The 27,349-nt window shown below is 42.3% G+C and overlaps 1 protein-coding gene across 2 annotated transcripts in view; it reads left to right on the top strand.

Annotated features, from left to right (window-relative positions):
- Positions 1-27,349, top strand: part of PTPRG (protein tyrosine phosphatase receptor type G) — a 387,800-nt gene that overhangs the window by 41,493 nt on the left and 318,958 nt on the right. The window contains exon 1 of one of the 2 annotated variants that reach the window (XM_064723725.1): positions 22,641-22,680. The exons of the other annotated variant lie outside the window; for it this stretch is intronic. Coding sequence (XP_064579795.1) covers positions 22,656-22,680 — 25 coding nt within the window. The 5' untranslated portion in view covers positions 22,641-22,655. Of the gene's footprint in view, positions 1-22,640; positions 22,681-27,349 lie in introns of those variants that run through there. 2 annotated transcript variants of the gene reach the window in all.

Below are 27,349 nucleotides of genomic sequence, written 5' to 3'. Positions count from 1 at the left end.
AGCCAAAACACTTGTTCTAACCCACTTGTTCATGCATTTCCTTTCTAGAAATCCCCTGTAAACTTCACATCCAGTTATTGTGTCTGATGGATACTTTTTGTCACTTGTGAAAGCCATACACAGCTGTGACCCTCTCCGTTTAGCATCACTTGCTGGGCTTGCTGAGGTCCCTTGTCACTTCTGCTGTGCTCTCTGCTTGTCAGATATTTCCTGATGCATCTTGGTGCTGCCTTCTCTGTGACTCTCTATATGTTAATTTCTGACCTCCCTGCTTTCATCTGCACAGGTCTCTGTCCTGTGTGCTCAGTCCCTCCTGAGGACCTGTGTGTGCCATGCTGCTCAGTGAACTGAGCTGACAGACATACAAATTGCTGACTATTCCCTGAATCAAGGTTCAGGAAAGTGTTTGGAAAATGCTTGGCATCTATATTTGCTGGCAGCACCCACAAAGCAATAATACTTGAAGTGGAAATCAGTCTGACTTCTTGGTACAACCTCTCCACTTGTAACTCCTGGCATGGATGGCTGAATCATCTTTGTCTAAATAGACAGTACTGTGAACAGATGGTAAATAATTTACCAAAAGTGAAGCTATGAGCGGCCCTAAGATTGAACTTTGTGTCATGTCTGTCTTACTGTCATAGATGTGGGCTTGCAGCTCTGAATCACAGCAGACTATACTCCATTTATAAGATGTATTTTAAATCATTCAGGAGTAAATGAGACAAAGCTGAATTTCTTGAATTAGGCTAATAACAGGCAATGATCCCCCAGAACAAAGGGCTGTGAAGGGACTGAAATTGCCAGAAATTCATCTTCTGCCTCTACCCACAAGCCCTGGTCTAAAGTAATGCTGAAGCCACTTGTCATTTTCACTTCAGCTGTTCCAGTGACATGTTCAACCCAGCGCTAGATGCTGTGTCACAAAGTTCCTTCGTGTTTGAAAAAATAACATTAACTGTGAATTTGGAAAGGTAATGCAGGAGGAATAAATTCAGAATTTGAGAAGTAAGGGACTGTGTTGGTAACTGTGTGTTACCTCTGTCAACATGAAGTGACTTTAATAAAACCCTTTGATGTCCAGGATCACAGCATCTGCTTCAAGGGATGAGTGCAGGGCTAAATTACAAACCTCTTCCTGGCTGTAATAAGGGACTGAAAGTACTAAATTATGTTATTCCTGAGTTTATTACAGATAAACTTGTAGTCATGTGTTTTTGGTTGGTGTGTGGTGTGTATAACCCCCCATCCCCCCCAGTTTATATAACACTGATTCTCTTAAACTGTTCTAGGGGAAACACAGACTATTAGGGCTTGTTTGATATCATACATCAATATGTAGAGCAAAAATTATCTTTCAGTCCTCATGTGGTTGTTTTGAAAGCAGAACCCAGGTAAAAATGAAGGGCTGCCCTGGCAATCAGCAGTGCGTGTCTGTGGATTCCCCACTGGAAGCTGCATTGTCACATTCCCAGTTCCAGAACTGGTACCAGTTCTTGCTGGGAGAGGTGTCCTGAGCCAGCATAACACATCTTGGAGAAAAATAAAGCAAAGCAAAGTGGCGCTCCTGTCTTTTTGATCAGTCAAGTCTGCCCAGATGTTTTGTGTCTCCCACAGCAGTGAAGGTATTGGCTGGGAGTAGCTGCCCGGTTGCTCCCTGCAGCAATTGTCTGTCAGAGGATGTGCTGGCTGAGGATGCCTGAGCTCCTCTCCATAAAAGAGTCTATGGCTGCTGAAGTCAGTAAGCTGAATGTTGACTTTTATGGTTTGAGGTAGCCACTGCTCCCTTGAATAATTCCCTTTTCTGGAAGAGACCGTGACTGGCCTTTGGAGGATTCTGTCACTGCTTTTCTCCTGATGTGGACCCTTTTTCCAGCAAAGATCTGGTTTTTGGCTATGCCTGTGGATTTGTTGAAAAGAACCAATGCTTAGTCAGTAGCTGATAGCACAGCCTGCCGAGTGTAGCCATGCTTTGCATCAATACCTGCACCTGCCCTGGGTGATTTGCTGATTTGGGGTATATGTAAACCAGGGGGTGTGTAATCCCTTGAACAAGTGATTTTTTTATTTATACAGCCACAGCACTCCAGAGGAAAAAAAATAGCTGGTAATGTTTGCTAGGAGTCCAAATGGTATCTGACATACTGTAGTCAGTGTTTAGCTCTGAGATGTCATCACAGAAGGGAGTTTTATGGTGATTGATATGTGAAAAGTCTGAGATTCAGCTGGGGATTATACACTTTTTTTTTAAGATAGTTTCATAAATAATCTTTGTACTTTTTAATTAAAAAAATAAATTAGTGGTGAGGCTGTTCCATGCTAGTAACACCAGTTCACTGGTTGTGAAGACAGATTTCAGCAAATTGATAAGTAGAAATTTTGTTTGGAAGTGATAATTTTGTTCAAGTAGTGATAATGTAGACATTTTATCTCAGAAATGGGTAGTTTTATTTTTTTTCCTCTTTGGTACAACTTGGATGCTTGTTCCTGCACAGAGTGAAAAAGACTGTAGTTCTGCCAAATAAGTAGTTACATGACTCATTACAAGGATTCTTAATTTTCCCTATTAATTTTTTAGGAGTAATTTGTGAAATCTTTTAAGCACGGTAGTCCCGATGAAAACAGTGTGATCTGAAAATCACAAAAATTCTCAGAATTATTTTTGAGATGAGTGCTATCCTGTGCTAAAAATATGTTGTGCTACTGCAGTCATTTTGTAGCTGGATTCACTCCATCACACAAGCTCTTTATCTGAAATTGCTATAAGCCATAACATAAAGCTTTTTACTTGCTCACATCTAATTGAGGGAATATTTATTTGGTGCATATTAAATTCAAACTGGCCTACTTCTGAAGGAATATTTATTACTTTAAATCTCAGTGCTTTGAAGACAGAAGTTTTAGAATGACTCTTAGTCATATGACAAAGTAAATTAGAAGTTTGTATTTCAGTTCCTGTAATATTTGAAAGGGAGTAGTGTAGTGTTTGACAGATAGGTATAGTAAATCATGATTTGTTGACGAAATTAAACTGTAAATGAAAATTTAACTTTTATTGTGCACATTTTGAAACAGTTCCAGGATATGTATGGAACTCCACAGACAAATCTGGTGTGTTATAACTCAGAGCTTATAATGCAGGAACGTCTATCGTGGCTCTTACAGCTTTTCATGCATTATGGATACATGGGAAAATAGGGACGTGTTCCCTTCCCTGCTGTTGGCTTGGGGAAGCAGCAGCATGGCTGGAAATCCCGGTGTCTTTTTATAAACTCTTGGGTTTTGTGCCAATGGAGCAATGTCAAGAACCAAAGCTGTGTCTCAAATATTTATTAAACACAAGCCAACCTGTTAGCTCTCTCTTTGTCCCTGAAGTTCTGCTGGTGATCCTGGAGCAGATCCTGGAGCACAGGACCTGGCTTTATCCATGGAGGATTTCCCATTTCCCTGCCATCACAGCCACCTCTCCTCCTCTGCAGCAGCAGCTCTGGGTGTATTTTGAGAGAAAGCCTTCTTCCAGTCAACCCTGCTCTCTTGCTGATGAGAAGGATCAAACTTCCCTGCTAAAAATCAGCAGTAATGAACAGCAATTACTGGGCAGAGTCAGCTGTAGTTATGTGCAGCACATGTTTAAAAATAGGTGAGAGAAGTAGTTGGTTGATAAGTTACATAACGTGGCAAATCTTTGATGCTGCACATCTTACATGGTTGTGTGGTTCTGAGCTGCTTGTGCCCTGCTCAGGGCTGTGATCAGGACTCGGAGCTCTTTGCTCTCTGATTGCAGCTCCCTTCCCCTCAGGTAGGAACTTGGAGCCCTAAGAGTGCTGAACCCCCAACAGTGTGTTTGGGGTGCTACTCATTTGTGGGGGAATGGGCTTGGATGGAGGTTTGGTGCAGCTTATGTGAGGAGTTGTGTTTGAGATAAAATCACTTGTTAAAGTTTTCCCTAATTTATTTGCTTGTGGTGTTTTTAAAAATGGCTGAAGTCCGAAATAGGTTGTTTGCTGCTGTTCAAGTTCTGAAAATGGAAATTTTTTTCAGTAACCTGGACAGAGCTCAGGCTTCACTGTGAAAACTCTAATTATTTTATCTAGGCATTTCATATGTGTGCTGCTCTGTGTTTTTTCATGAAGATTTTTCCTTCTTTTTTCTGTGATGTGCCCATAATGTCTGAGGTGTTATGAGGTCCAAGCAAGTTAGATACATGATACCAGCTACCAGCTTGGAATGGGATGTTGCCTTTTTGAACCTGCCCAGGTCCTGCTGAGAAAAGAGCAATACTGTCAGCTCCTTTTGTTCAAAACTAAATGAAAGCTCTTTAATTTACTTTTGAACAAAAGGAGCTGAGGGTAAAGTGCAAAAATCAAAGACCACTCATGGAGCTAACACAGGCCAAGGAAAAGATGACACTGAGATAGAACCTGCTTAGACCATCCAAAGTCTTGACCTTGTGTCAAAGAGCTCTGGAGTATCTAGCAGAGGCTCAGGTTATGCTCTGAATGTCCCCTAAATTATTTAGAGGTTATTAATATTTGTTGGACATATGAGACTGATTTTAAATATAAATGTAATGATTGAAAATGCAGTGGGAAATAGGACATGAAGCCCAAGTGAAGGTTACAGTACATGAAGGGCAGTTTGGGGTGGAAGGGGTGCAACAAAAACCTCAGGAAAACCGGACACATGTGGAGTCTGTAGCAGTTTTTGTGCCAACCTGTTAAAACATTTTCTTCCTGGGGTATTTTGTATATTTTTCTTCCTCTGGTTTGGTATTCTTGAATTTCACACTGCAGTGGTTCAGCTTACAGGCTACTAAAGCAGAGCCTCGCATCTTGCAATGAACCATCAAGAAGATTTTTCTAAAATGCTGAAAACCATATGCTTTGAGGAGTAGCCTATCACAAGTAACTGGAAGGTGAAAGCCATACAATATGTTCTGCATCTTTAACTATGTAATTGCAGCAGAAATGGCTCTGCTGGTAAAACAGATATCCCAGCAACAAATTCAAGGAGCCATTGGTTTTTTTGCTATTTATTTTCAAGTCATAGTTGAATTCAGCCTCAGACTATTATGGAAAAGGGAGCAGTAATATGGCTCAGTGATCTCTGCAGGTGGGGAGAATAACTGAAAGTAGCCAGAGAAATTCTACTGAGCCAGCCTGAGCTGCTGAATAAGTGAAGGAAGAATCACCCTCTGAATGTTGTTAATAGCAGTATCAATTTTTTGGTGCAGATTTTTATTTAGTTTATCAGAACAGGGGACGGATTTCTCTTTTCTGAGTAAACATTTGCCATAACAAATGGCAAGCAAGCATGGGAAAAGTAGACCTACTGTGGAAGTGTAGAAATAATGTTTGGCTGAAGTGAAAAAGCCCACTGATGTTCCTGAGACAGTTACAGACTTCAGATGCTGAATGCATGGAGTTCACTGACCTTGTGCTTTAATTACGGACTATCTTTAGCCCTATCAGTGGTTACAGCCAAATGCCCTCCAGGTGATTATTTTTCAAGTAGGAAGTTGTGCACAGCTCTTGTTACATCCCACTTGTTAAGGGACCTTGTTTTCACTTTGTTGGATCGTGATGCTTGTTGTACATCTCGGTCCTTAGCATTAGCTGTGGAGTCAAAAGTTTCATAAATAAAAAGAATAAAAGCTTATCTTGATTCCAAATAAGCATCAGTCACTGCTAGAGACAGTATGGGACTTAGAAATGTGGGTGTGTTCCTGGAGCAGTGTGAAGCAGAATGGGTTTGGGGATGGAAGTCATGCGAGTGGAAACTCTCAAATATTCTGCCAACAGTAGCTTGGATTTTTTAACATAATGTCACTTGCACAGAAGTTGCTTCTCCAAGTTACAGAAGGTATTTGAGGTGAAAGGAATGAGGGAATGTTAGACTGGATGTTACACTAGCTCTATAGCAAACTGATTTTAACCTTTTTGTAAAAAATTACTCACTGGAAGATCTGCTCAGGGTATAGTTCAGATGTTACTTTGAGAAAACTGTGAGATTAGAAAGACCCTCAGTGCAATGGCTTGCTTTCATGGAACAGCACAGTTTTTCAAAATTGCCTCAGTCAGGGGCTGGGCTGTGTTTGCAGATGAATGTGAACTCAGGCTCTGCTTCCAGCAGCTCTGAGCTCTAACAGGTAGCTGTGGCTGTGAGTTAACACAGTGGATTATTGGCTAAAGTGAGGAAATCCAGTTTGGCTGCACAGGCTCTGGTCCAGGCAAGCTTGGATCTGCCTGCAGAAGACTGTGAACAACCCGTGGGGAAGAGCAGACTTCCCTGCTGCTTCCTCATCTCCTTTTCTGACAGCTGCTGCCTGTGCCGAGTGCTGCGTGACAGAACTCAGCAACAGCCCAGCAGGTCCTGCCAGGACAGCACACGTGGCTGTGCACAGAGAAACAGCTCAGAAAGCTGCATCCTGGCACCTCTTAGCATGCAGAGTCAGTCTGCACTAGGAACAGGCAGGTTGTGAGATCTTGACCCTCCTAGGAGTAAATGGAGCTCCAGAAATCTAGCTGTCTTCAGTGGGATTATTTGTGATGTAAGGTAGTGTGTAACACAAGTAAGGGATATCACAATCTGTTGCCTTAAATTAGCAATCTGTTACAAAGATGAAATTAAAATCAAGGTCAAATTTCCTTTCTCCCATGCATTTATTTGGCTGATATGCAAGTCACCAAGAGTTCTGTGTGCGACTCAAGATACAATTTGGCCCTAAATTAATTTCATTACTAAAGCTGAAACTCAAACATGGTGTGAATGAGACATCTGCTAGTCTGCTGATTCATGTCTAAAGAGAAATGTCATAAAGGATTTTTAGAATGCAATGTTTCATAGGAGGCAGCTGCACTGACGCTGCAGATCAATCTGTTTCAAATGGAGTCTTAAACAATAAACCCTTCTGTGAACCTTTTTGCTGAGAATGTCTTGGAAAATGCAGAGGAATTCACGTGCAACAGTAAAAATGAGGAATGTAATGAAAGACGAAGCCATCTTCCCATTAATGTTGAACCATCAAGTAAATTGTCCCTGTAACCAACTCCCCTTAAATCCTCTTGGTGTTTTCCACTTTTACCACCTTGAAGAGGAGGGCTTCAGTTAGGTGTGGCAGCACACGGTTGTAAAAAGTCACGTACTTAGAAAATACTATCTTAAAATTAGTCTTCTTGTTTTAGCTGACTAATCACAGATTGATTTGGGGCTGGAGGGGACCTCTGGGGATGATCTAGCCCAAATCCTCTGCCAAAGCAGCTCCATCTAGAGCAGGTTGCAGAGGATCTCATCCAGGATTTTCCATATCCAGAGAGGAAGACTACCCAGTGTCTCTGGGCAGCCTGTTCCAGTGCTCTGATCTGCCTTTTCCCTTCAATTTTGTCATATCTATTTTGTATTGGTGCTTTTTTCTTGTTGGAATTGTATTTGCTCCTATTGAATACTCACATAATCACAAACCTTCACTAATGGTGACAAAATGTTATTTATTTATGTTTATTTGTTTTTTTATTGGCTTTTATAGCATCTGTTTCCTTTGGCATGTGAGCTTCTCTGCTACTAAAGCAGGGATTTCAAGAACGTGAGCTGAAACTGTAGTGAGGTTGCATTTAAAACTCCTTTTAATTTTTTAATTTTTTGGTTGTTTTAATGGGAGCCTGGGTGTGCAGGCATGGCAGGGGTAGGTAACGTGCCTCTTCCAGTGAGAATAAACAGTAGGAACATGAGAATGTCAGAGCAATAACAATCCTGTTTTCATGCAAATTTCCCAGGAGTAATAGAGGCATATTGTGGATGACACATTTAACAGGCTTGTCTTTAAATAGAATTTTTTTTCCAAGTCTTCCTGGGGGCACCAGTGACTGTTCAATGCAACATTAATGGATGCATTCTCCTGGTAGAATAACAAGGATTTGGAGACTGAGAGAGACACTAAACTTGCCTCCTGACAGATTTTGTACAATTGTTTTTCTTCTAAATCTGTACCTGGATTGAGGCCTTGCTGTCTCATAGCAAGGGAAAATCCACCCAGTGCCAGTGACCTCTTCCAGCAGGACTTGTCCTGTGGATATTTGGGAGATTGTGAGTAACTGGAGCAGCTCACACTGATTTCCAGCAGCTGAGGGTGGGAAATGTCTCCTGAGCAGGCTCATGGTGATGGAGAGATGCTGAAGAGCCTGTACAGTAATGCAGTTCTGGAACCCACAGGTGCTGTCCACTGGATCAGTTCTGCTCCAGGAGAACAGCTCATAGCTCCCACGAGTTCATGCAGTGATGGAAGTGAGAAGAAAATGCAACTTTGGCCTTATTGTGAAGAGTGATGTAGGTTTCCTCTTCTCCTTCCCAAAGGAAGTATCCCTCTTGCCCCATAGGATTAGTCAAATGATTTAGCTCTCTTTTCCAAAATATTTCACCATTTTATCTAGTAATCTTTCTTTTTCTCTTTGGCCTTGCTTTCTTTTCATACCTTTCAAAATTGGGAAATTTGAAGGATGTCTCTTCATTTATTGAAGAGGACACTGCAAATCAGTTTGGGCACTAAAACTCACCCTTTCACTCATCTCTGATTTCCTCTGTGTTATCATATCATTTCTTCCTCTGTGTTGTGTGCTGTCTGATCCGACTGTGGCAAGACTGCATGGAATAGCATTTTAGCATCAGCAGGGTTTCACTGGTTGTGATGATTTGGCACAATTTCCATCTGTGTTATGCATGATTTCCAGGTCTCTTTATGTCAGAGGGACAAGATGTGTTTTGTGTTTTGACAGCTGTGTGTTGTTTGTGTTTTAATTTACTGACTGGGATGAAGTCCTCAGCTTGTCTGGATGAAGGTGGCAGCAGTCAGCACATCACAGATTGGTACAGTGGTGTTCCAAGGACATGAAATATTTCAAGCCTATTAAATATGTTTTGTGCCTTTCCAGGTTAGGTCTTTTGTTAATTTCTTTCCACTGAAGCTCTTGATGTATCCATTTTGTATTGGTGCTTTTTTCTTGTTGGAATTGTATTTGCTCCTATTGCTCCCCACTTCTGCTTAGTTTAAATACTCATTTTAGCAGAACCTGAAATTGAGTTCTTTCCTCTTGCCAGTTTTCTGCCCGTGGCAAATTATCCGAGCACCAGACAATTGAGCCTTTTTCTGATCCAATGAATATTTAAATATTTTATGCAAATATTTGCTATATATTATTTGAGAGCAAGTGAGCAAACAAGAATATCTCCATATGCTGATGCCTGGTATAGTTTGCTGCTAGTGGGGGAACAGGAGCTCCAGCACATGCTTTTGCAAGTTGTTGTTAGGCAGAATGAGTAGCTTTGATGTGGGGTTGCCCTTAGAATATCCTGTAGCTGTGTAGTGTAAGGACATTTGGTGAGTAGGAGATCCAGATCTGCCAGGAAGGAGGTTTCAACCTGCTTGTCTGCAGGTGAATGTTGTGATTACTTACCTAAATTCAAGTTCATGAGCAATTTTTGTTTCTTAAAACTGTATTTTTGTTTTTTTTTTTTTTTTCAATTCACAGAGGGAGGAGGAGTAGTGATTTTTTTTTTTGTACTGGAAAGGACCATTTTGGATCTCAGCTTATGCTACAAAATCACCCATACTTCTGAGGCTTTCCTTACTTCTGCAGAAGCCTGGAAGAGCAGGGCAGTGCTAACACCAATTCCCAAACGACTGAAATGCTCCAATACACTCCAAGGATTCATTTTGAAGAACATGAAAATTAGAGTGGACTATATATGATAATTTAAATTATATTGCTTATTTCATTACTTGGCATCTCTGAAATGCTAGAGCGGCCTGTAAAGAGTCATATGCCATTTCAGCCATTGATTTCTTTGTCACAGCCCTCTTCTCTCTGAAGTACAAATAGCAAGAGGAAATAAAAGCAACTAAATGAAAAAGGAGCGACTAATCTTTGCTATTTTGTTTTACATTCATAGCTGATGTGCAGGTAATAATTAATGTTGCTGCTCTGTGTTGCAGTATGTAGGTGTGTTTAAATGTCAGTCTCCTGTCATGCAAGCACCTCTGGCTATTACTGAACTGTTCACTTGGAGTGAACAAAAAGGCTTCTGAGGAAAAGAGTAAGGGAGCAAGGCTCTTGTATCCCAATCTTGTGGGATTTTGTTTACCTTGTTCTTCTCAGAACTCTGAGAAAGCTGGTGAGGGAGAGGGCATGGCAGAGCACTCTGCCAGGGGCTCCCTGTCCTGGAAATTATCTTGGTTGTATAAGGAGGTTGCTTGTCTGTGTTGCCAATCAGAGTTATTCTGCTTTGAATGATAGGGTAGAGCCTTCTGATATTTTTCACTCTAATCTTGGGCTTGCAGGATTGAAACCTGTTATTTTACTGTCTACTAATTCTTGCTGTTAATATGGTAAACAATGCAGACATTTTTCAGCACCATGAACACACAAGTCTGGCAATCACTTTGCTACCAATGCTGCAGGAAACAATAAAACACACCAGTAGGAATTATCACTCTTACTGTATACCATGGAATTCAGCTCTGGTGCAGACTCACCCCTCACTGAAGGAAGGTGCTGATACCTTTGTGTAGTTTCTGTATCTCCTGTTGTATAAAAAAAGACCTGTAGAGAACTTGTTCTCCCGAAGCCCAGTTATTTATCTTGGCTGAACCTAAAAGCAATTCTGATTTGTTCTGCCAAGATGGGGGTGGAGAAAAAAAGGACACGACAAAAACTCTTCCCCAAACAAGTATCTAATTTAGTAGATTTGTTTGAGCTGAAAGAGACATCAGAGCTGGCAAGTTTTGAAACGCTGTCTTTTCCAGCTTAATGAAGCATTTTCTTTTAAAGCTAATTATTTCCCAGTCCCAAGTTAAACCCCACCTTCAGTCAAAACCAGGATTTTGTCGACACACTTGTATGGAGCTGGAGCAGCTGCCATGGTCAAGGATTGGGGATTTTTCTCCTTTATTTTTTTCTCCTGACCATCCTCCAGAAGAGTAACCCAGAACATTCAAATCCATTAAGAAGCAAGACTCTCCAATAAGTAGTCATTTATGTGTTGATAAATCGTGTTAGTTCTTCAGAGGATAATCTGGAGGGCTTCTCTATGGAAGTGGGAAGCACTGGGTTTCTGTTTTCAGCTCTTTTGCTGGATGTCTATTACAGTTGTTTGACATTAATGAGATAATTAAAAGGAGAACTTTTAGTAATCTGACAAAAGTCAAGAATTTTTGAGCATCTCTAAAGGTGGAGCAACTTAGAATCAGATGGCAGAGCTGCTTCGTTTAAATGAAAAAAACCTTTTTTTTGATTAATGAAAGTCTGAAGATTTTTTAGGTCAATGCTTTTAGGAAGACTTGTTTTGCACAGTTTTACTAGTAAATTTTAAGAACAGTTCACTGACATGGCTTTAGAATGCCTTTAGCACTCTTATACAACAGTTTTGAGATATATTAATATTCAGCAGTGTATGATATAATCTCACAAAGTAATTGATAAAATGGCTCTGCCAATAAGAAAGCTTCATTTTCCCCTCTCTGCTGAAAGCCTGGAAGCTGCTGTTGCCTGCAATCCGTGTCAGTGTGGGAACTGGGCTGTGAGCAGGGCAGGAGCAGGGTAAATCACACTGCAGCTTGGTTTAGTCCTGCCTTTGTATCACCATTGATGATCTGCTGCATCAGAAACACCTTCCTTGAGCAGCAGGGAGTTCTGAAGCTCCCAGGTTTGCTGCTTTGCCTTTTTTAATTCATTTGCCTTATTATTTAGAGAGACCTCCATCCAACAGCAGAGAGCACCGGGGTTTGTGCAGTGTCTCAGAGCTTTGGGGCTCACTGAGGAGGGCAAAGCTCAGCCTGGGGCGCCTTTGGGGTGGGAACTGAGCTCAGGCAAGATCCTGAGCTGAACATGGCACTGCAGACAGCAGGCTCTGCATTGCAAGGCTGCTCCCAGCTCCTCCCTGAGCCAGCAGCTTGGGGAGCTTCGTGCCACTGATTGCAGGTGCTGCTGGCTAAATTAGCCCAGGAAACCAAACCAGGCACTGAGGGGAGGTTCTGAAGTGAATTTCAAGATGAATTGAGCATTAAAGATGAATGGATGTTTGAGCAAGCCCAGGGTGTGCTGGAGCAGTCACACAGGATGCTCAGGGCAGCTCCTGCCTGATCCTCTCCCAAAGTGGGGATGAAGCAAAGGTGCCTTTGTGGGACAGCATGGTTTATTACCCAGTAGGTGCAATTTAAAAAGATCTGAGGGAAGAGATGGCAGATGCATGGGGAACTGATGTCCAAGTAAGGTCAGTTCTGTTTAGATGCCCTGGTATATTTGTGTTTTGAAATGTCTTTTTGAGAAGGAGCAGTCTTAAAAGGAAGAGCAAAGCCTTGCCAAACAACATGCTGTTTGATTTTACATCAAACCTTTAAGACAGGATAATATTCACTCCAGGGAGGAAGAACAGCTAAATAAACATGGAGAAACTTAAAAGGTACTGGGGTTTGGAGTAATCAGTGTGCAGTGTCCAGTGATGTCTGCTGAAATTTCCTAAAACAGCTCTGTGAATTCAGTCAGTGGAATTTACCCTGCACTGTAATTACAGGGTTTTGCAGAGGCAGTTGCCTCTCATAGGTTTGTATCAAAGTTTGTTGAGCCTGTGTTTTTTTTTTTTTCCAGTGACCCATGACTCTGCCCTTTCCAAGTCATCAGTCTTAATCCCCAGCCAACATCACCAAACACTTTCAGCAGGTCCCTCAAGTCTTTCCCTTCTCCACTGCTTTGATGACCCAAACTGAGCCCTTACATAACTGCATGATGTGATCTTCTGTGCCTCCTCCCTCTGGCATCTTCACCTCTTACCTTTGCTTCTAAAGCAGAGAAGCAGCTCCTTGAGAGGGCACCAGAGTCTCTGTGGCTGTGCAGGACTGAGCCTGGTGGATTTGTGGTCATGGTCAGGGCCTGTGAGCTGTGATTTGTTGTTTTAAGAATGTGCTTTATTCACTAATGAAATAACTAATAGGAAAAAAAAATCCTGATGGAATGAAAAGAAGTGGTAGAGAACTAGAAAAATACTACTAGGAGAGCGACAGATGATCCTTCTGTGCTTTTCCTTGCCAATTTAATATTTCATAGTAGGCAGTTTGGGGGTTTTTCCCCATAATGCAAAAATCTTGGCTGCCATATAATGAAGTGTTAATTTTTAATAGCCTTTTTTTTTGTTTTTTGGGGTTTAAAAAAAATGTTAATGTAGGGTTAGGCTGTCTGGCTGTTTGCTGTGTGTTGAAGTTTTTTTTTAATTCGTATGCAACGTGACTGATGCTGTGAGGGTCTGTCAAATGTAAAGAACCTCCCCTCCCTGCTCATCACTGGTAAATCCTTGTTTGCTGCCTTAGGTCTCTGGCTCAGTAAAAGCCAGGGTGGGTTTTGCTCCTCTCCTGTGGTCCCTCTGGTCAGTGCTGCTCCCTGCCAGTCTCAGGGAGGGTCTGCAGCTGCGAGCTGCACAGAGAAAAGCTCTCCATCTTTGCTATGAGCCACCAGTAGGCTCATAGACACTTCTCCCTGCACCCCCTGCATACAGCTCATTTTCTGCTGCTTCTGTGTTCAGTTTTATTGACCACAGGGTGCTGCTCCTTCTTTCCAGTCATGGAGACCAGTTTGGGCCACCCCTGGTGCCAGAATTGTTGCACATCCCCCTGGGGAGCCCCTGGTGTGGTGTTTATGATCCCACACCATGCCTTTAGAGCAGAGCCATTCACAGGAGATGAACAAGACACAGGGAGTGTAGGGAGGAGGCTGTTCCAGGGCTTTAGGACGTACTGTGGCTTGGCTCCTTTGTACTGGCTATTCCAGTTTTTGTGATATTTAATCAGAAACCTAGGGCACTGCTTCCCTGAGAGCCCTGGGTCCTGGAGACACAGCATTATACAAGGAGCCTGTCTGGGTTTTCTGTATTCATGTGCGAGCTGTTTGCCTGTTAGTGCAGACAGAATCCTTGGTCCTTAGAGAAAAACTTCAAAAATGTCACCCAATAAGGTTCTAAACCCAAAGCAAAGATTAAAAAACTAATGTAGTGTTTCTGTACAAAACACCCAACAAGGACAAAAATCCCTCTGCAGCTCTTAAGCTGTTTGTGAGCAGTCTGGGTGGGCTATGGTGCACTCTGGAAAGTGAATGTGGAGAAGAATCTGCAGATTTACATCCTGTGTTGCTTTTCCCCTTTTCAAAAAAGAAACAAGATGAGGGAGAAATAACAAATCTTTGAGGAGGGTATTGTGGATATCTTAAAAAGAACAATCCTCTGCAAACAGCTGCTGCTCCTCTTTTAATTTTTAAGTAGCTTTAAAATCAGGAGCTTGATAGTGGGGAGGACGGCATCTTTTCCTACTTCTAGCTCAGAAAGGAATATTTAGTCATGTAGAAAGGGTTTATGAAAGCAGATTCCCTTTGCAAAGATGATTGTCACAGTAGCTTAAATTGTCTGTCAAGCATCATAATGGAGTTTTACTACTGTAGGAAAACAAAAGCAAAAGATAAGCTTAACTCAGTGAAACAAAAGAGAACAAAGGAGGGAGAACAGCGAAGAGCCTTGCTGATGACAGAGCACAATGATTTCCCTGCAAGTAACAACTCAAAAGGGGCTCCTGAATTTAGGTTAATACACTGAGCAGCTGCAGAGGCTGTTCAGGGCTAGCACAGTGCAGTAACAAGTGTGGGCAAACAGGTTTGTGGGCTCCAGAGCAAAGCCTGATCTCCAGGGGGGAGCTCTGAAGGAGCATCTTCTAAAGCCTCATGCCCATCCAAGAGTTTTGTAGGGCAGAGAAGGAAAGAAATACCCAAGTAGGAGGAATCATGAAGTGATGAGGATATGGCCCAAGACAATTGCTGACAATTTCTTGCCATCTTTGTTCCCCTGGTGGAACACTTGGATAATCTTGCCCTTCTCCTGTTTTCAGCTATGCTGAAGGCATGACTTAGGCCAAAAGATTATTTGAGAGATGGTGCCTGGGTGAGGCAATGGGAAATATTTGCCTTTGAGTTAAGGAGTTATGAGGCAGTGGCACTGTCAGGAAGCCAGAGCTCACTATCAGTCTTAAAATGTCACATATAGTTTCTGCCTAGCCCTTGCAGTCTCTATGGCTTCCTATTTTGCTTGCATTCCTAAAATTGTTTATAAATATTCATTATTGAATGTGAAATGAAGGACTGAATATCAACCAGGTGAATAGTTCCTAGCCTGTAAGAAATACTGTGTGTTGGGGTGTGGCAAGCAATCTTGGTTACCAGAAATTCAGCTCTGATCCTTCATGTGCTAAGACATTTGGGCTTCCCGTAGTGAGTATTTGTGTGTCTAGATTTAAACATAGGACATGAATCTGTGTGTTGCACTGTTACGCTGAAAATGGACTGAAAATGCTGAAAAAAGACTTGCCAGGATTGTGCTGCAGTTCTTCATCAAACACCCCTCGACCTTCACTTTCCCTATGAAATGGAAAATATATGGCACAAAGCCTTAAAAGACTAAAAACAGCGTGACCAGGCCACTTCTCCTTTTTAAATGTGTTTGTAGTAGTTTTTTTGTTGTTGCTTTATTTTTATATTTGCATATTTTTACATATGTATTGAAAGTAACTACTAGCAGAATGGCAAGTGTGTGACAGATGTTCACCCCGAGCTCTCCTACCCCATGGCAGTGGGTCAGTGAGTCAGTGGTGATGCTGCAGGTTGGGGATTGGGTGGTTGCACCTCCTGTTTAGAGCTGTAGAATTCATTTATCTCTCTCCTTGAAAGCAGATCCCTAATGTGCAGAGCAGTCATGATCAGCTGCTGATTGTGCCCTTTGCCACTGCCTGCCTGAAGGACAGGGATTAAAGGGTTGATCAGGTGGCTCCTCAATGCAGAGAGGTACCAGGAAGGGCTGCAGGGCCCGAGTGGCCCAGGCTCATTTTGGGGGACTTGTGTGAGCAGCTTTCCTTCTGCCATTTGTCATTCATGTGCGTTTTTGGTGTGAGTTCATAACCAGCTGATACCTGTACTGCAGTTACTGTGCCTTGCTGGTCATTTGACAGGTATACATCAAATGTGCTCTGCAGTAGGCTAATATCCTCTGGAGATAAAGGAGAGGCAATTTTTGCAGGTATTAACATCAGTGTCTTGCTTGGGTGTTGGATGCAAACCTGGCTAGATAATGGTTGTGAGAGTGATCAGAGGTTACTGATCAGTGGTTTTTTTCAGAAATGTATGAGATCATGTACTGAGCATGGCTCAGAAAAGGTCTGTCCTGGCACCAGCTCAGTTTAACATTTCTGTATTTGTAATGACTTGGATGATGCAGAAGGGAGTGTCCCTATTAAACTGGCAGATGATGTGAAGCTGGGCTGGGCTGTAAATACATCACATAAATAATCTTTTTTTTTTTTTTAAATGGATGTGATTCATTGAAGAGAAATGTAGAACAATGGCTTGGATTTGGGCAGAAGGCTTCCAGAAAAAGATCTGGAGCTGTGGTGTGTCACAAGCTGAACGTGAGTCAGCAATGCCATTGCTGCAAGAGCACTTTCCAGAGAAATGAAAACTCCTTGTTGGGAGGAGCAGCCACATCATGTTGGCTCTGCTGCCTGCAGGTCACCTGGTGTCATCCTGGTGTCATTGTGCTGTTTCCTGCTGTTCCTGAGACCCATGGGAATGCTCTGAGTCTGCTTTGGGACACTGAGCTTCAAGGGACTGAATAGGCTTGACTTGAGGCTGGTTACCCTGAAGGAGGCTGCCAGGAGCTGTGAGAATAGGCTTCAAGAAACAAAATTTTTCTCTCTATTCCTGGTGCAAGAAACTTAATCAAGTGGAAAAGCTGAGCAGTAAGGCTGGGAGGATTTGGGAGGATAGTTTGAGAGGCTGTGGGTGTGTTTGACAGCCTGCTGTTTCCTATGGATTCCAGTGGCTGTTCCAGCTGTGCTGGGTCCCAGCCTTTCTGTGCAGGAAAAAGGCACCATCAGCAGCTCTGGCTGTGCTGTGAACCCCAGACAGGGGCTCACTCAGCCTTGGAGCTCAAGCAGGATGCTGCAGTTGTGAGGCACACTGAGATGGGGGGAATGTGCTCTGTTTATCCATACTTCTGTACAGCCCCAATACAAGTGGTTGTGTGGAAAGGCTTTGTGAAATCCCCATGTCTGTTTGCTGCTGCTGTTGTGCATATCCAGGGATGTCTTGGTGGGTCTGTACCTGTGTGCTGGGGGATGTGGTTAAATCTGTGTTTTCTGAGGGTCAGCTTTTGTCTTGAGAAGTTGTCATGGCTGGGATTGGTGCTACAAGCCGTAGGGGGCTCTGCGCAGGAATGCAGACAGCAGTCAATCACAAACCTGCTCAGAGTGTGGTTTGCAGCCTTTCTGACAGGGAGGCAGTGCCTGTTCCCTCTGCTGCTGCTCCTGTTCCCCTGTGTTGGCTCCATGGGATGTTTACAGGCCCCCAGAGTGACCCCAGTCAATGAAACGAGCTCAGCTAAACACGACCATTAAAGAAAACTGTTATTTTGCTGAAGGCTTTTTTTGGCTTAAATGTGGTTCCCCACTTGAACCCACAGACAGCTGCACCAGCCCAAGTGGGTTTTTTGAGCAGGGAGAGGAATGAATGGAATGGGAGAGCTTGGAAAATGCCTGAACTTTTTCTTGTGCCGGGAAAGCATGCCTTGCTGGAGCCAAAGGCTCTCACACCCAGAGCAAATGGCTCCAATCCAACTTTTTTGGGATCTGTGGGCTTCAGGTGTGCCCCTGAGGCTGTTGCACCGTGCAGGTGTAGTGGCTGTCAAGTAGCAAGCATGTAATTTGAATTCTGTCGCCTATGTAAGCATTAAATTACATGCTGTTAGAGTTTTGAAGGAAGGTATTTAAAGCCATCTAAACTTTAATAGAAACAAGATTTCAATTATTCTTGTAATGAGAAGGATGAAAGTTTTCTAGTTTATCTAGAAAAAGCCCTGTTCTTTAATGAACCTCCATAATTAGAAATGCACTAGTCTATAACTGAATTTCTAATGAATAATCTATAGATTTAGCAGCTTCTGTCTTTTTTCTTCCCTTGCCCTTTATAAAAAGTTCCCAGTAAGCTGCATAGTTCCCACTGTGCAGCTCATAGAGCATGCTACTGTCTTGCCATATGGTTGCTTTCCTCCAGCAATTAATGGGATTGCGAAGGCCCCTGAATCTTTGGGGACTGGGTGTTTGCTTGTGGTCTTGTCAGAACATGCAGCATTTTGAAAGGCAATTTCTCACATGTATGTCCACTGAATAACAAGTTACCCAAAAAGCAGCATAGTAGAACTTCAACAGACCAATTTGGTTTATACAATAAAAAAAAGACAAAAAACCAAACCAGAGTTGGTGTGTAATTTCAAGTTTCTCAGGTCACGTTCAAGAACTAGTTATTATGGCTGGATGCATGTTGCATGGATGCATGTAATCAGTTTCTTGGCAAGTGTATTTACAAGGACATTGTTTACAGTAATTTTTTTCCCTGCATTATTTAAAAATTAATATGACCCCAAACAAGTAAACTTTAACAAATCAACTAATGTTTGTAGAGAATGTAGTAGTAAAGGGTGGAGGAGAAAGAAACCATAGTCAAAGGTCCCTATTTAAAAAAGGGAAAAAGAGATTGTATACCACTGGATTGAAGTTGCACCTTTAACCCAGCTGCATGAGCATGGAAGCATTTGAAGAATATTTCAGATCTTTTCCACACAGGTTTTTACCAGAGATGAAAACTATAGGCACCTTTTAAGAGCAATCTTTGTCTGAATAATCTTTTGCTTCTGGAGCCTACTTACATGACATTTGAGAGGGCTTTGCATGACTTCCCCTCCCTCATGGCTCTCGTTGTGCATCACAGCAGGAGCAGCTCTGCTCTGAGAGCCCCACAGCATTCAGGGCTGGGAGCTGCCCTGTGCTGGAGCATCCCCAGTGCTGCCATACCCAGCTCACTGGGATTTTGTTTGTAGGATGTCCAGGGGGTGTCTGACAGGTGGATCTGACCGAGACTCAGTGGGATAAGTCTGGTGTTCTTGTGCAGCATGGGCTGCTCTGGAGAAAGGAGGAGTCTCAAGGGTAAAAATACAGCTCAGTTGATTTAATGAAAATCTGAGAACCTGGGCTTGTTCATGGCTTTGGGACAGCTCTGAATAAGCCTTTTGCTTTAGAACTATTTAGGCTATAAACTTGTGGAAGGTGGGACATGTCCCCTTCTGCATGTATTACGGTGCCTAGTGAAAAGGAACTTTTTTCTGTGTCTCTAAGATAATATTAAGGATATGTTTTTGGCTGGAGTTTAGTCCTGCCAGGGGAAGTGAGATGTGGGAAAGATGTATCATGTCTTCTGCCCAGCACTGGGGGCACCATGGGTTAACAAAGCTGACAATGAGCGAGTCAGGAGGTGTTTTAGTGTGCCAGTATTCTGGTGATTTGAGGGCTTGCTTACCTGCCCAGCCTTCAGGAGATTGTTCAAACATCCTTTTTGTCAGTATATCAGGAAAGGAAGGCAGAGAGAGGATGGTAACTAATCCTCTTGTGGTGCTGGAGATGCTGACTTTATTAAACCTGTTAGGTTGCAGTGGGTCTGCCTGGAAACTGGCTTAGGGCAGGGGATTAGAGAGCTTGAACCCACTGTCAGATGTGGAGCTGCAATGCAGGGCCTTGCATCAACTCCTGCTTAAGGTCAGGGCAGCTTTGTGTGCAAACCTTGATTCCAGGATACCTCCTAAGCACCTGGGGAAAAGTTCTCCCCGCATCTCCAGCTTATCTCTGAAAGGTCAGCATCTGTGTTTTTTCCCTTCTTCCTCCATTGCCCTGCACCCTGGAACGGAAACAAGAGTGTGTCACGTTCAGCTGTGCCCTGTGGACGTCAGGTAGTTTGGAGCAGATGCAAAGGATGCCTGGGAAATTTCCCTCTGCAAACCTGTTGAATCTATATCAGAAAACTTGGCCAGGGATTTTATTGCAGCAAATATAGCTGTCACTCTGTTGTTGCTATTAAAGATGGTTATATGATCTGACAATGTTAATGAGTGGGTAACATCAGCTGAGTCCAAAATGCTCATGCACAGGACGAATATATTAAATTTCATGGTTATGGCCACATTTCGCTTTCTTAGCTACCCTGATGAGGAAAGAAAGTGATTTATTGTGGAGTAACCCAAATGAATTTGGAGCAGTTGATCAGTTGATCCTTTTCCAGTAAATGTCTTCAGGTAATACCTGGGCTGGAAGTAACTGGAATGCTGTGGTGCTTCAAGAAAAGTCCATGTGTTTATTATTCTATCTGGTGCAAGAATATCAAACAGCAAATAAATGAATAGGAGCTGTGCTTTTATTTTGGGCTTTTTGGCATGTGAGTGGTGGGGAGGTGTCAGCCCCCTTCCATGGTGGCTAATTACATTTCCCACATGACATTTCTCTCTCCTTGACATATCCCATCATTCGCATCAGTGGTGATTGTCACCAGCCCCCCCGGCATCTCCTGTGCTTGCCTGAAATATGAAGCCATTTGTTTAGGGAAAAAAACTCCCAGGGTTTTTTTCCGCTGTCCTAATTTTCTCACCAACTTACTTGAGATTTTCTGTGAAGGTTTTATTCTCATAAATAAGCTTGTTCTCCAGATAGGCTTTTTACAGATGTCCCAGCCCAGTTAGGTACCTTGTTTTCCATGTGTTTGTTACCTGCAAGAGGAGTGTGTTTGACGTGGTATTTTTGTAGATAGGAAAACATTTATATTCCATACTTAATAGAATACAGCTGTTCTGTGTATTGAGTCTGAGCTGGTGAAGCTTTGTTTAAGAAGGCATTCTCTGCATGTCTGAGTGTCCAAACAGAAATATTCTGTGTACATAATGTATTAAAAAATGACACCAGCTCCTTGTCTTCTGGAGGACAAGAAGGTTTTTATCATTTTAAAGGCCACTCAAGGAAATGAAACAATACAGTTCTAGTGATTTATTTATGCTGCTGCTGTTGTACCAATATCCCATTTGAATGTTCTTATTCCAGAGCAAGACTCCACACTGGAGGTTACAGCAATTGCAGTAGCTATTCCAGGAGCTGTTGTAATGGAAATGAATGCAGTGCAGCTTCTTGGGAAGATGCTGAGCTTTAGGTCTGGTACAGGATAACCCTTCTGCCTGGACTTCCACAAGTAAAGTCCCATAGGAATGGGATCAGTGCTGTGGCTTGGAGGAGAGTGTTGCCTACTTCTTGTGACTTCATCATGAACATTGCTAAAAGCTGCTCAGAATCTCTGACTTTGTTTTTATTAATGAAAATTATTTCCCTATGATGTTGCCAAACTATGTTGAAAAGTTGTTTCCCCTTTACTGAGGCACTGCTGTGCCAGCAGATGTCCAGTTTCTGCCTCTCTAATTGCCTCTTCATTAGCTAACTCCCACCTTCTTAAATATTCCAGGATATGTGAATCTTCATGGGGCTTTTTTTACCTTGGAAAGTCAGGACTGAAACCTGGCCAAGCAACGGAACATTAAATTTAGAGCTGGGAAAGGGTTCCCTGTGCTTCTTACAAAAATGCATTTAATGTTTACGTGTGAGATGAAAAAGGGGACAGGGAACACTGTGGAATTATTTAGGTGGAGCTTGAGGAGCAGTGGAAGGGGGATAGCTGGGAGGGAGGGCAGAAGGGTGGTGGGTGCAGCACAGGAGGAGTTAAACCCAAGGCTGAACCTCACTCATGGTGGCACAAGGCTTGGACATTATGTGAGCTGCTCAGTCCAATGTGGCAGTGAATTCTTGATGACAATTATTGATTCAGGCCTCAGAAACTGGCATATATATTGGATTTTAGAGGTGATATGTTGGGCTATCAGGGAGGAGCAGTTTTGGCTCTCTGCCTGACAAGTGGATTCAGTCATAAGACAGCAATTGGAAGACATTAGGCTTGAATGGATCTAACTGGCTGGGGCAATGAGGGTGGTGCTCTTGTGGAGGGTGTGTTGTCTGAGTACAGAAAAACTCTTTGGAGGCTAGAAAAAAAAAAGAGAAAGCAGAACTTAAAGCCATTCCAAGTCTTTGCCTCTTGCCAAAGGCACTGCTGAAAAATGCAGTAAAGGAAGATGAGGGAATGCCTCATCTATGTATAAAATACATATAAATATTTTTATTTAGGGGACAGCAGAGGAAATTTGAAAGGTTGTTACTCTTGGAAGCACATAACACATCTCATCTCTTGAATTGGTATATTGATACCAGGTTGCTCCCATATATCTCTGAGGATCTTGCTCCTGAAAAAGTCTGTCAGCCTTCTTCTCTGGTAGTGACATGTAAGATATGTGACATGCTGCATATCCACCTTAATCTTTTTTATTCCTAGCTAAACAGAAATGTTCTAAATATGCTCTTAGTCTGTCTGACCTTGGGCTCATGTTCCCAAAGGATCTGTGCAGCTAATCAAAACTGGACCTGCCTGGTGGTCAGTGCCTGATGCTGTATCAGGGCAGAATGCTTTGAACACTTCTAAAAGTGAGTTATAGATAACCTGGAATGTTGCAAGTACCAGGACAGCAAAGTTCACCTGGCTGTGATAAATTGGTGGCCTCAGGGACTCAAGATTTAGTTAATGAAAAAAACTGTGTTGCTTTCTGCAGTTTCCTCAACTGACATTGAATGCAAAATCCACCAAGACTTGGAAGAGGAGCCTGGGAAGTCTGGTATGTGGAAAGGCAGAAGGGCTGGAGGTATGGAGGGAACCCCCAGCTGCACTTGCAGTCTGTGACATTTTACATAATAAGGCACAGCACTGAAATACCATTCAACTGTAATGCACTAAACTTTGAGATATAGGGTTTGGGGAATTCTGCTCCTAATGCTCTAAATCTGTAGATTCAGTTGGGGTTATTCTGTTTCAGAATAGAACAAACTATGGTCTGTTCATCTGTTGCTTTAGAGCTTTGCATGCTGGAGCACTCAGGATAAATCACAGATGTCAGTGGCAAAGCTCATGCTTCTTTTGATGGTGTCAGGTTTTATCCATCACAAATTGCTGAACATTTTAGAATTCAGTCAGATGTAATCAAAACATAAATGCAAATCGGTATCATCTCATAATGTAGCAAATACAGGGGGAGTCTCTTTCTCGTGGTGGTGTGAAAGACACATCTGTGCATATTTTTAACACACCTATGCTGTGATGAACAGATTTAGCTACTATGTCATTATGATCACAGGGGAGAGACATTTCATTGTCAGTGACTGATTGCTTCTGCTCAGCTCTCGTTCCTTCATCGTAAGGAGTCTGGGGATTATGATGGACAAGGCAGAAAAAATTATGTAGCTGTTTGCTGTGATTTCAGATGCTGGTGACCTTCTCTCCACCACTGGGATGTCAGATTCACAGTGAATGGTGAGAGGCAATGGGGTTTCATTCCTTGAGAGGAGGGAGAAAAAGTACGTGTGCATTATCAGGGAGTTAACTGTGATGATAAAATTACCGAGTGCTGATTTCAGTCCTGTGTGGATCTCCTGAAATCACTGTTATACTGGATAGGGTTTTGAGATGGTTTTTCGAAATATTTGAGGTAATTTCTTAAAAGACAAGGAATGTTTTCAGAAGCTTAATCTGATTTTTCACAATGCTTTCCGGAGAACAACTTCTCAGAACATGATGTGCTGATGGTGAAATTTAGGTTCTTTACTTGGTACAATCATTCAATTCACTAATTAAACTCTTCTTGAACCTTTAGGAAAAATCATAAGTTAAACAGAACTGCTATTTTAAAACTCAGCCTTTAAAAACCTTGAGGGGGAAGACTACCTCTTCCAAGTTATCTGAGTCAGCATGGGAACCTTTATTATCCAATGTGATTCAAGTTAGGGAATGCAGCTTGTGAATCAGAAATGGGACTAGGGTGTTAAAGAGGGGGGAAAGTATCCTATTTTATCTCCCAAGCAAGAATTTTAACTTGAAAGCTCATTTCTCTGCTTCCCTGCTAATTTAATGGGACATAGCAGTGGAGGAGAAGTATGAAAAAGCCAGTTGGCAGAGTTGAAGGCAAGTTGGACAGTGATGAGGTAGTTTTGGAAATGGTTGTGTGAAGTTGCATAAGAAAATGGGATCAGCCTGTTCCTTCAGCATGGACCAGTGTGCCTGGATGGGCTGTGAGGAGGAGTGCAGGTGGGGTGTGCAGCCACTTTGGGATAAAATGAGCTATATATTTGTGGTCTTCTATTTAGGAAGCTTTGATTAACAGCTCTCTGTGAGGTTTCACAGTCTGCTCAGCGTTTCTGTCACCAAGTATTGTGGGAATGAGGAGAATGTTCCTGCTGTTAAGGCAGTCATAAAAGAATGTGTAAAGTAAGTATTCCTGGTAACATGATGAGTCTCCTCACCTGGGGTTTTGAATTAAATTTCTCCATGAATGTGCATGGTGGTCAAAGCAGAGACATCTGTAAGGCTTTTGAGAAAGAGCTAATACATCATGCTGACACCTGTTACAGTGTGACATGAAATTCCTTTTTGCTATATCACCATGACTAAAGGTATTCTCTTTGTAGTGGCATTTGGAAGTTAACCTGGAGATAGGAGCTTATGTCTCCTTCCTGTTATGTAAATTCCAAGTTTTGCTGGGGGGCTTTTAATAGTTAACTACTTCCATTTCAATGTACTAAGCTGCAGGGTGTCCCTTAGGCAAATGCAAATTATCCTAATAATAAATTTTTAAAATATTTCATAAGAACGTACCTACACCAGCAGGATGGAGAGTGGGGAGGAGAAGAAAAAGGAAGGCAGTGGGGTTTTGGCTGGGTTTCTAATGAAACTTGTATAATTGAATATGTGCTAAATGAGAGCAGCATCTAATGAGAGTACATGAGCAGAATGACAATTGAGGATATGTACTTCAAACTTAAAATCAGCAATGAGGGCAGTAAACATACCTGGGATTAGGTAGCCAGATAACAGAAAGTTTAAGACTTAATAAAAATGAGCAATGTTCTTTCTTCAGGAACACAAAAAAGATTCCTGTAGCATTGTATCATGTCCTTTCTTTGTCCTTAATCAGCTGCAGCACAGGCCTGGAGTTCAATACATATCGACTTGAAGCATATGCTGAAGTCTGAACTACTTGGGTTTCAAAACTTCGATTGTCAGGAGCAGCATACTAATCTTGGTTAAGTTATCTGTTCTTTTAAAGTTAATTCTGCAGTGTAGTCACACTTTTAATTCTAGCATATTAAACTTGGAGCTGTTTAAAAATCCATGCATCCCTAGCACTGAGCAGCCTGTTGGAAGAGCAAGCATATAACTTATTACAGAACTCTGATTGCCTTGGGAGCAGCATTGCCTGTGTCCATTAATCTCAGTAACATTATATACACATAATATATTGATAAAATGTTAATGACCCAACTTAATGCCAATAAAAGCTGGAAATGAGGGTGTAGGAGTTCAAAGTGTAGCACTCTTTAGCCTTCAGTCATTCTGGTTGGTTTATTTGTTTGCTTACTGATTAGTTTTTTAAAACCTCTCCCTTCCCCCCCGCATTGCCAGCAGACTGTCCACAAAAGCACAGGTTGTGCCCAGATTCTAAACTAGCTATTCACACATCAGAGGATGAGAAATGTCCTCAGACTGGCCACTGCACAAACATTTTGCTATCCTGCTCTGCTGTGCCAGCATGTGCAGTTCTTTGGGCGCTTTCTGTGCGCGGCGCTCGTTGCACCGGTGCCTTGGCCAAGAGCTGCTGCCTGCCCAGCCCTGGCTGCCCCCTGAGCCTCAGCTGCCTCCTGGCATGCCAGTCACTCACTCCTGACTTAAAAGGCAGCTGCCCCTGTCAGGAGCAGCATCCCAAGTGTAATGGTCTGGTTTGGAGCCTCTCAGAGTAAAACCAGCAGCAAACGCTTCTCAGTTTCTAAGCCAAGCTTGCTGCTGGTGCTGCTGCAGCGCTGGGAAAACTGATGGATTTCTGTAGCTGGAACACCAGGAAAAATGCAGCCTGGGTGTAAGGTATTAAGGCTTCCAAGTGTTTCAATTAAAACTTAAGTCTGAACTCTGCAATGCATTGAATGGACAGAAGGGAAACAGAGCAACAAAAATCAATATAAAAAGCAATTCATGCTAATGACATTTAACAGCCCTGCCCTGCAGTGTGTGATTGTCTGGGGAGGAGGATAGTGTGTTGGCCACTGAGGTCTTACATAATGTGTGATGTGGAGAATGTGTGCTGGAGGGCATCAATATAAATCTCATAACATATTTTGAATTTTCCCCCCTCCTAATTAAATCAAATGAAGCTTATGGTGATCCTCATAAGCTATTTCTTGAGAAGAGGGAAAAATAAACTGAGTGTAGTCTGTATGTTGAAGGTTAATTCTAATAAATCAGAAAGCAAAGATCTTGTAATAGGAAAGTGTTTTCTGCACTCACCCAATTAAATGTTAGAAGCTGGATAATGGAATAATTGTAGTTAGTCAATTGCTACAAAGTCGTAATAGCTTCAGTACAACTAAGACTCCAAGGCAGTAAAATGCCAGTGGTAAAATAATAAAACCATTATTTCAATAATAATCTCAAGTTAATTAGAATAAGGCAGTGCAATGTATTTTTAATATTAGACAAAAACAATTAGCATAGTACTTAGTAACAACAATATCCTTATTATCTGAAAGACAAAATAGGATTAATACAGCAGTAAAGCATTGAAATCATATGTCAACAAAAGAACACAGAGGGAAAATGACTTTTTAAATAGCCTGAGCCCCAGCACAAGTAATGGAAACTTCCACATCCAAGGGAAGCAAAATTTGCTTGTAGCAGATGTATGGATGAGTTTCTTAATACAAGTATGGTGTTTTCCCAGTGCCAAATGTTTATCTGTATGGCTTCTTCACAAAAAATCTTGAGTATGTTCTGATTATTCCTCCCTCTTCTTATTCCTGACAAGACTGAGACATGATATATTCCCACATGCCTGCCTGACTACAAAATAACTAAAATGAAGGCTAGAGGGATTATTTAAATTATGATTTGACCTCCTGCAAAGCACAGACCAGAGGATTCTGCCCTGTTGCTCCCGTGTTATCAGGCTGACATTTGAAGCAGATGTGTGTTGTAGGTGCCCCAAGTTTCAGGAGTCTCTTACAGCTTGTGTCAGTCAGTGCTGTCACCCTGTCACTCCTTAATAGGGTGAAAAACTGCGGTAGATTTTGTTGCAGTTGCCCTGGTGGAGATCTGGAAGGCTGAGAAAACATTAAGCATTCACACCAAGCCTCAGATAAGGGCTGTAGCCAGCCTTCCATGGGGACGTGTGAACACAGGCTTTCTTTGCAGGGAACAGTCAAGAACAAAATGCTGGGTTTTGTTCTTAAAGCCTTTTTAGTTGCTTTCAAGGTGATCTACTGAATGTTGTT

The sequence above is a fragment of the Zonotrichia leucophrys genome, chromosome 12 (assembly GCF_028769735.1).
Source record: "Zonotrichia leucophrys gambelii isolate GWCS_2022_RI chromosome 12, RI_Zleu_2.0, whole genome shotgun sequence".
Classification (NCBI taxonomy): Eukaryota; Metazoa; Chordata; class Aves; order Passeriformes; family Passerellidae; genus Zonotrichia; species Zonotrichia leucophrys.
Note: the sequence above shows the minus strand (reverse complement) of the source record. Positions and strands in the feature narration are given on the sequence as shown.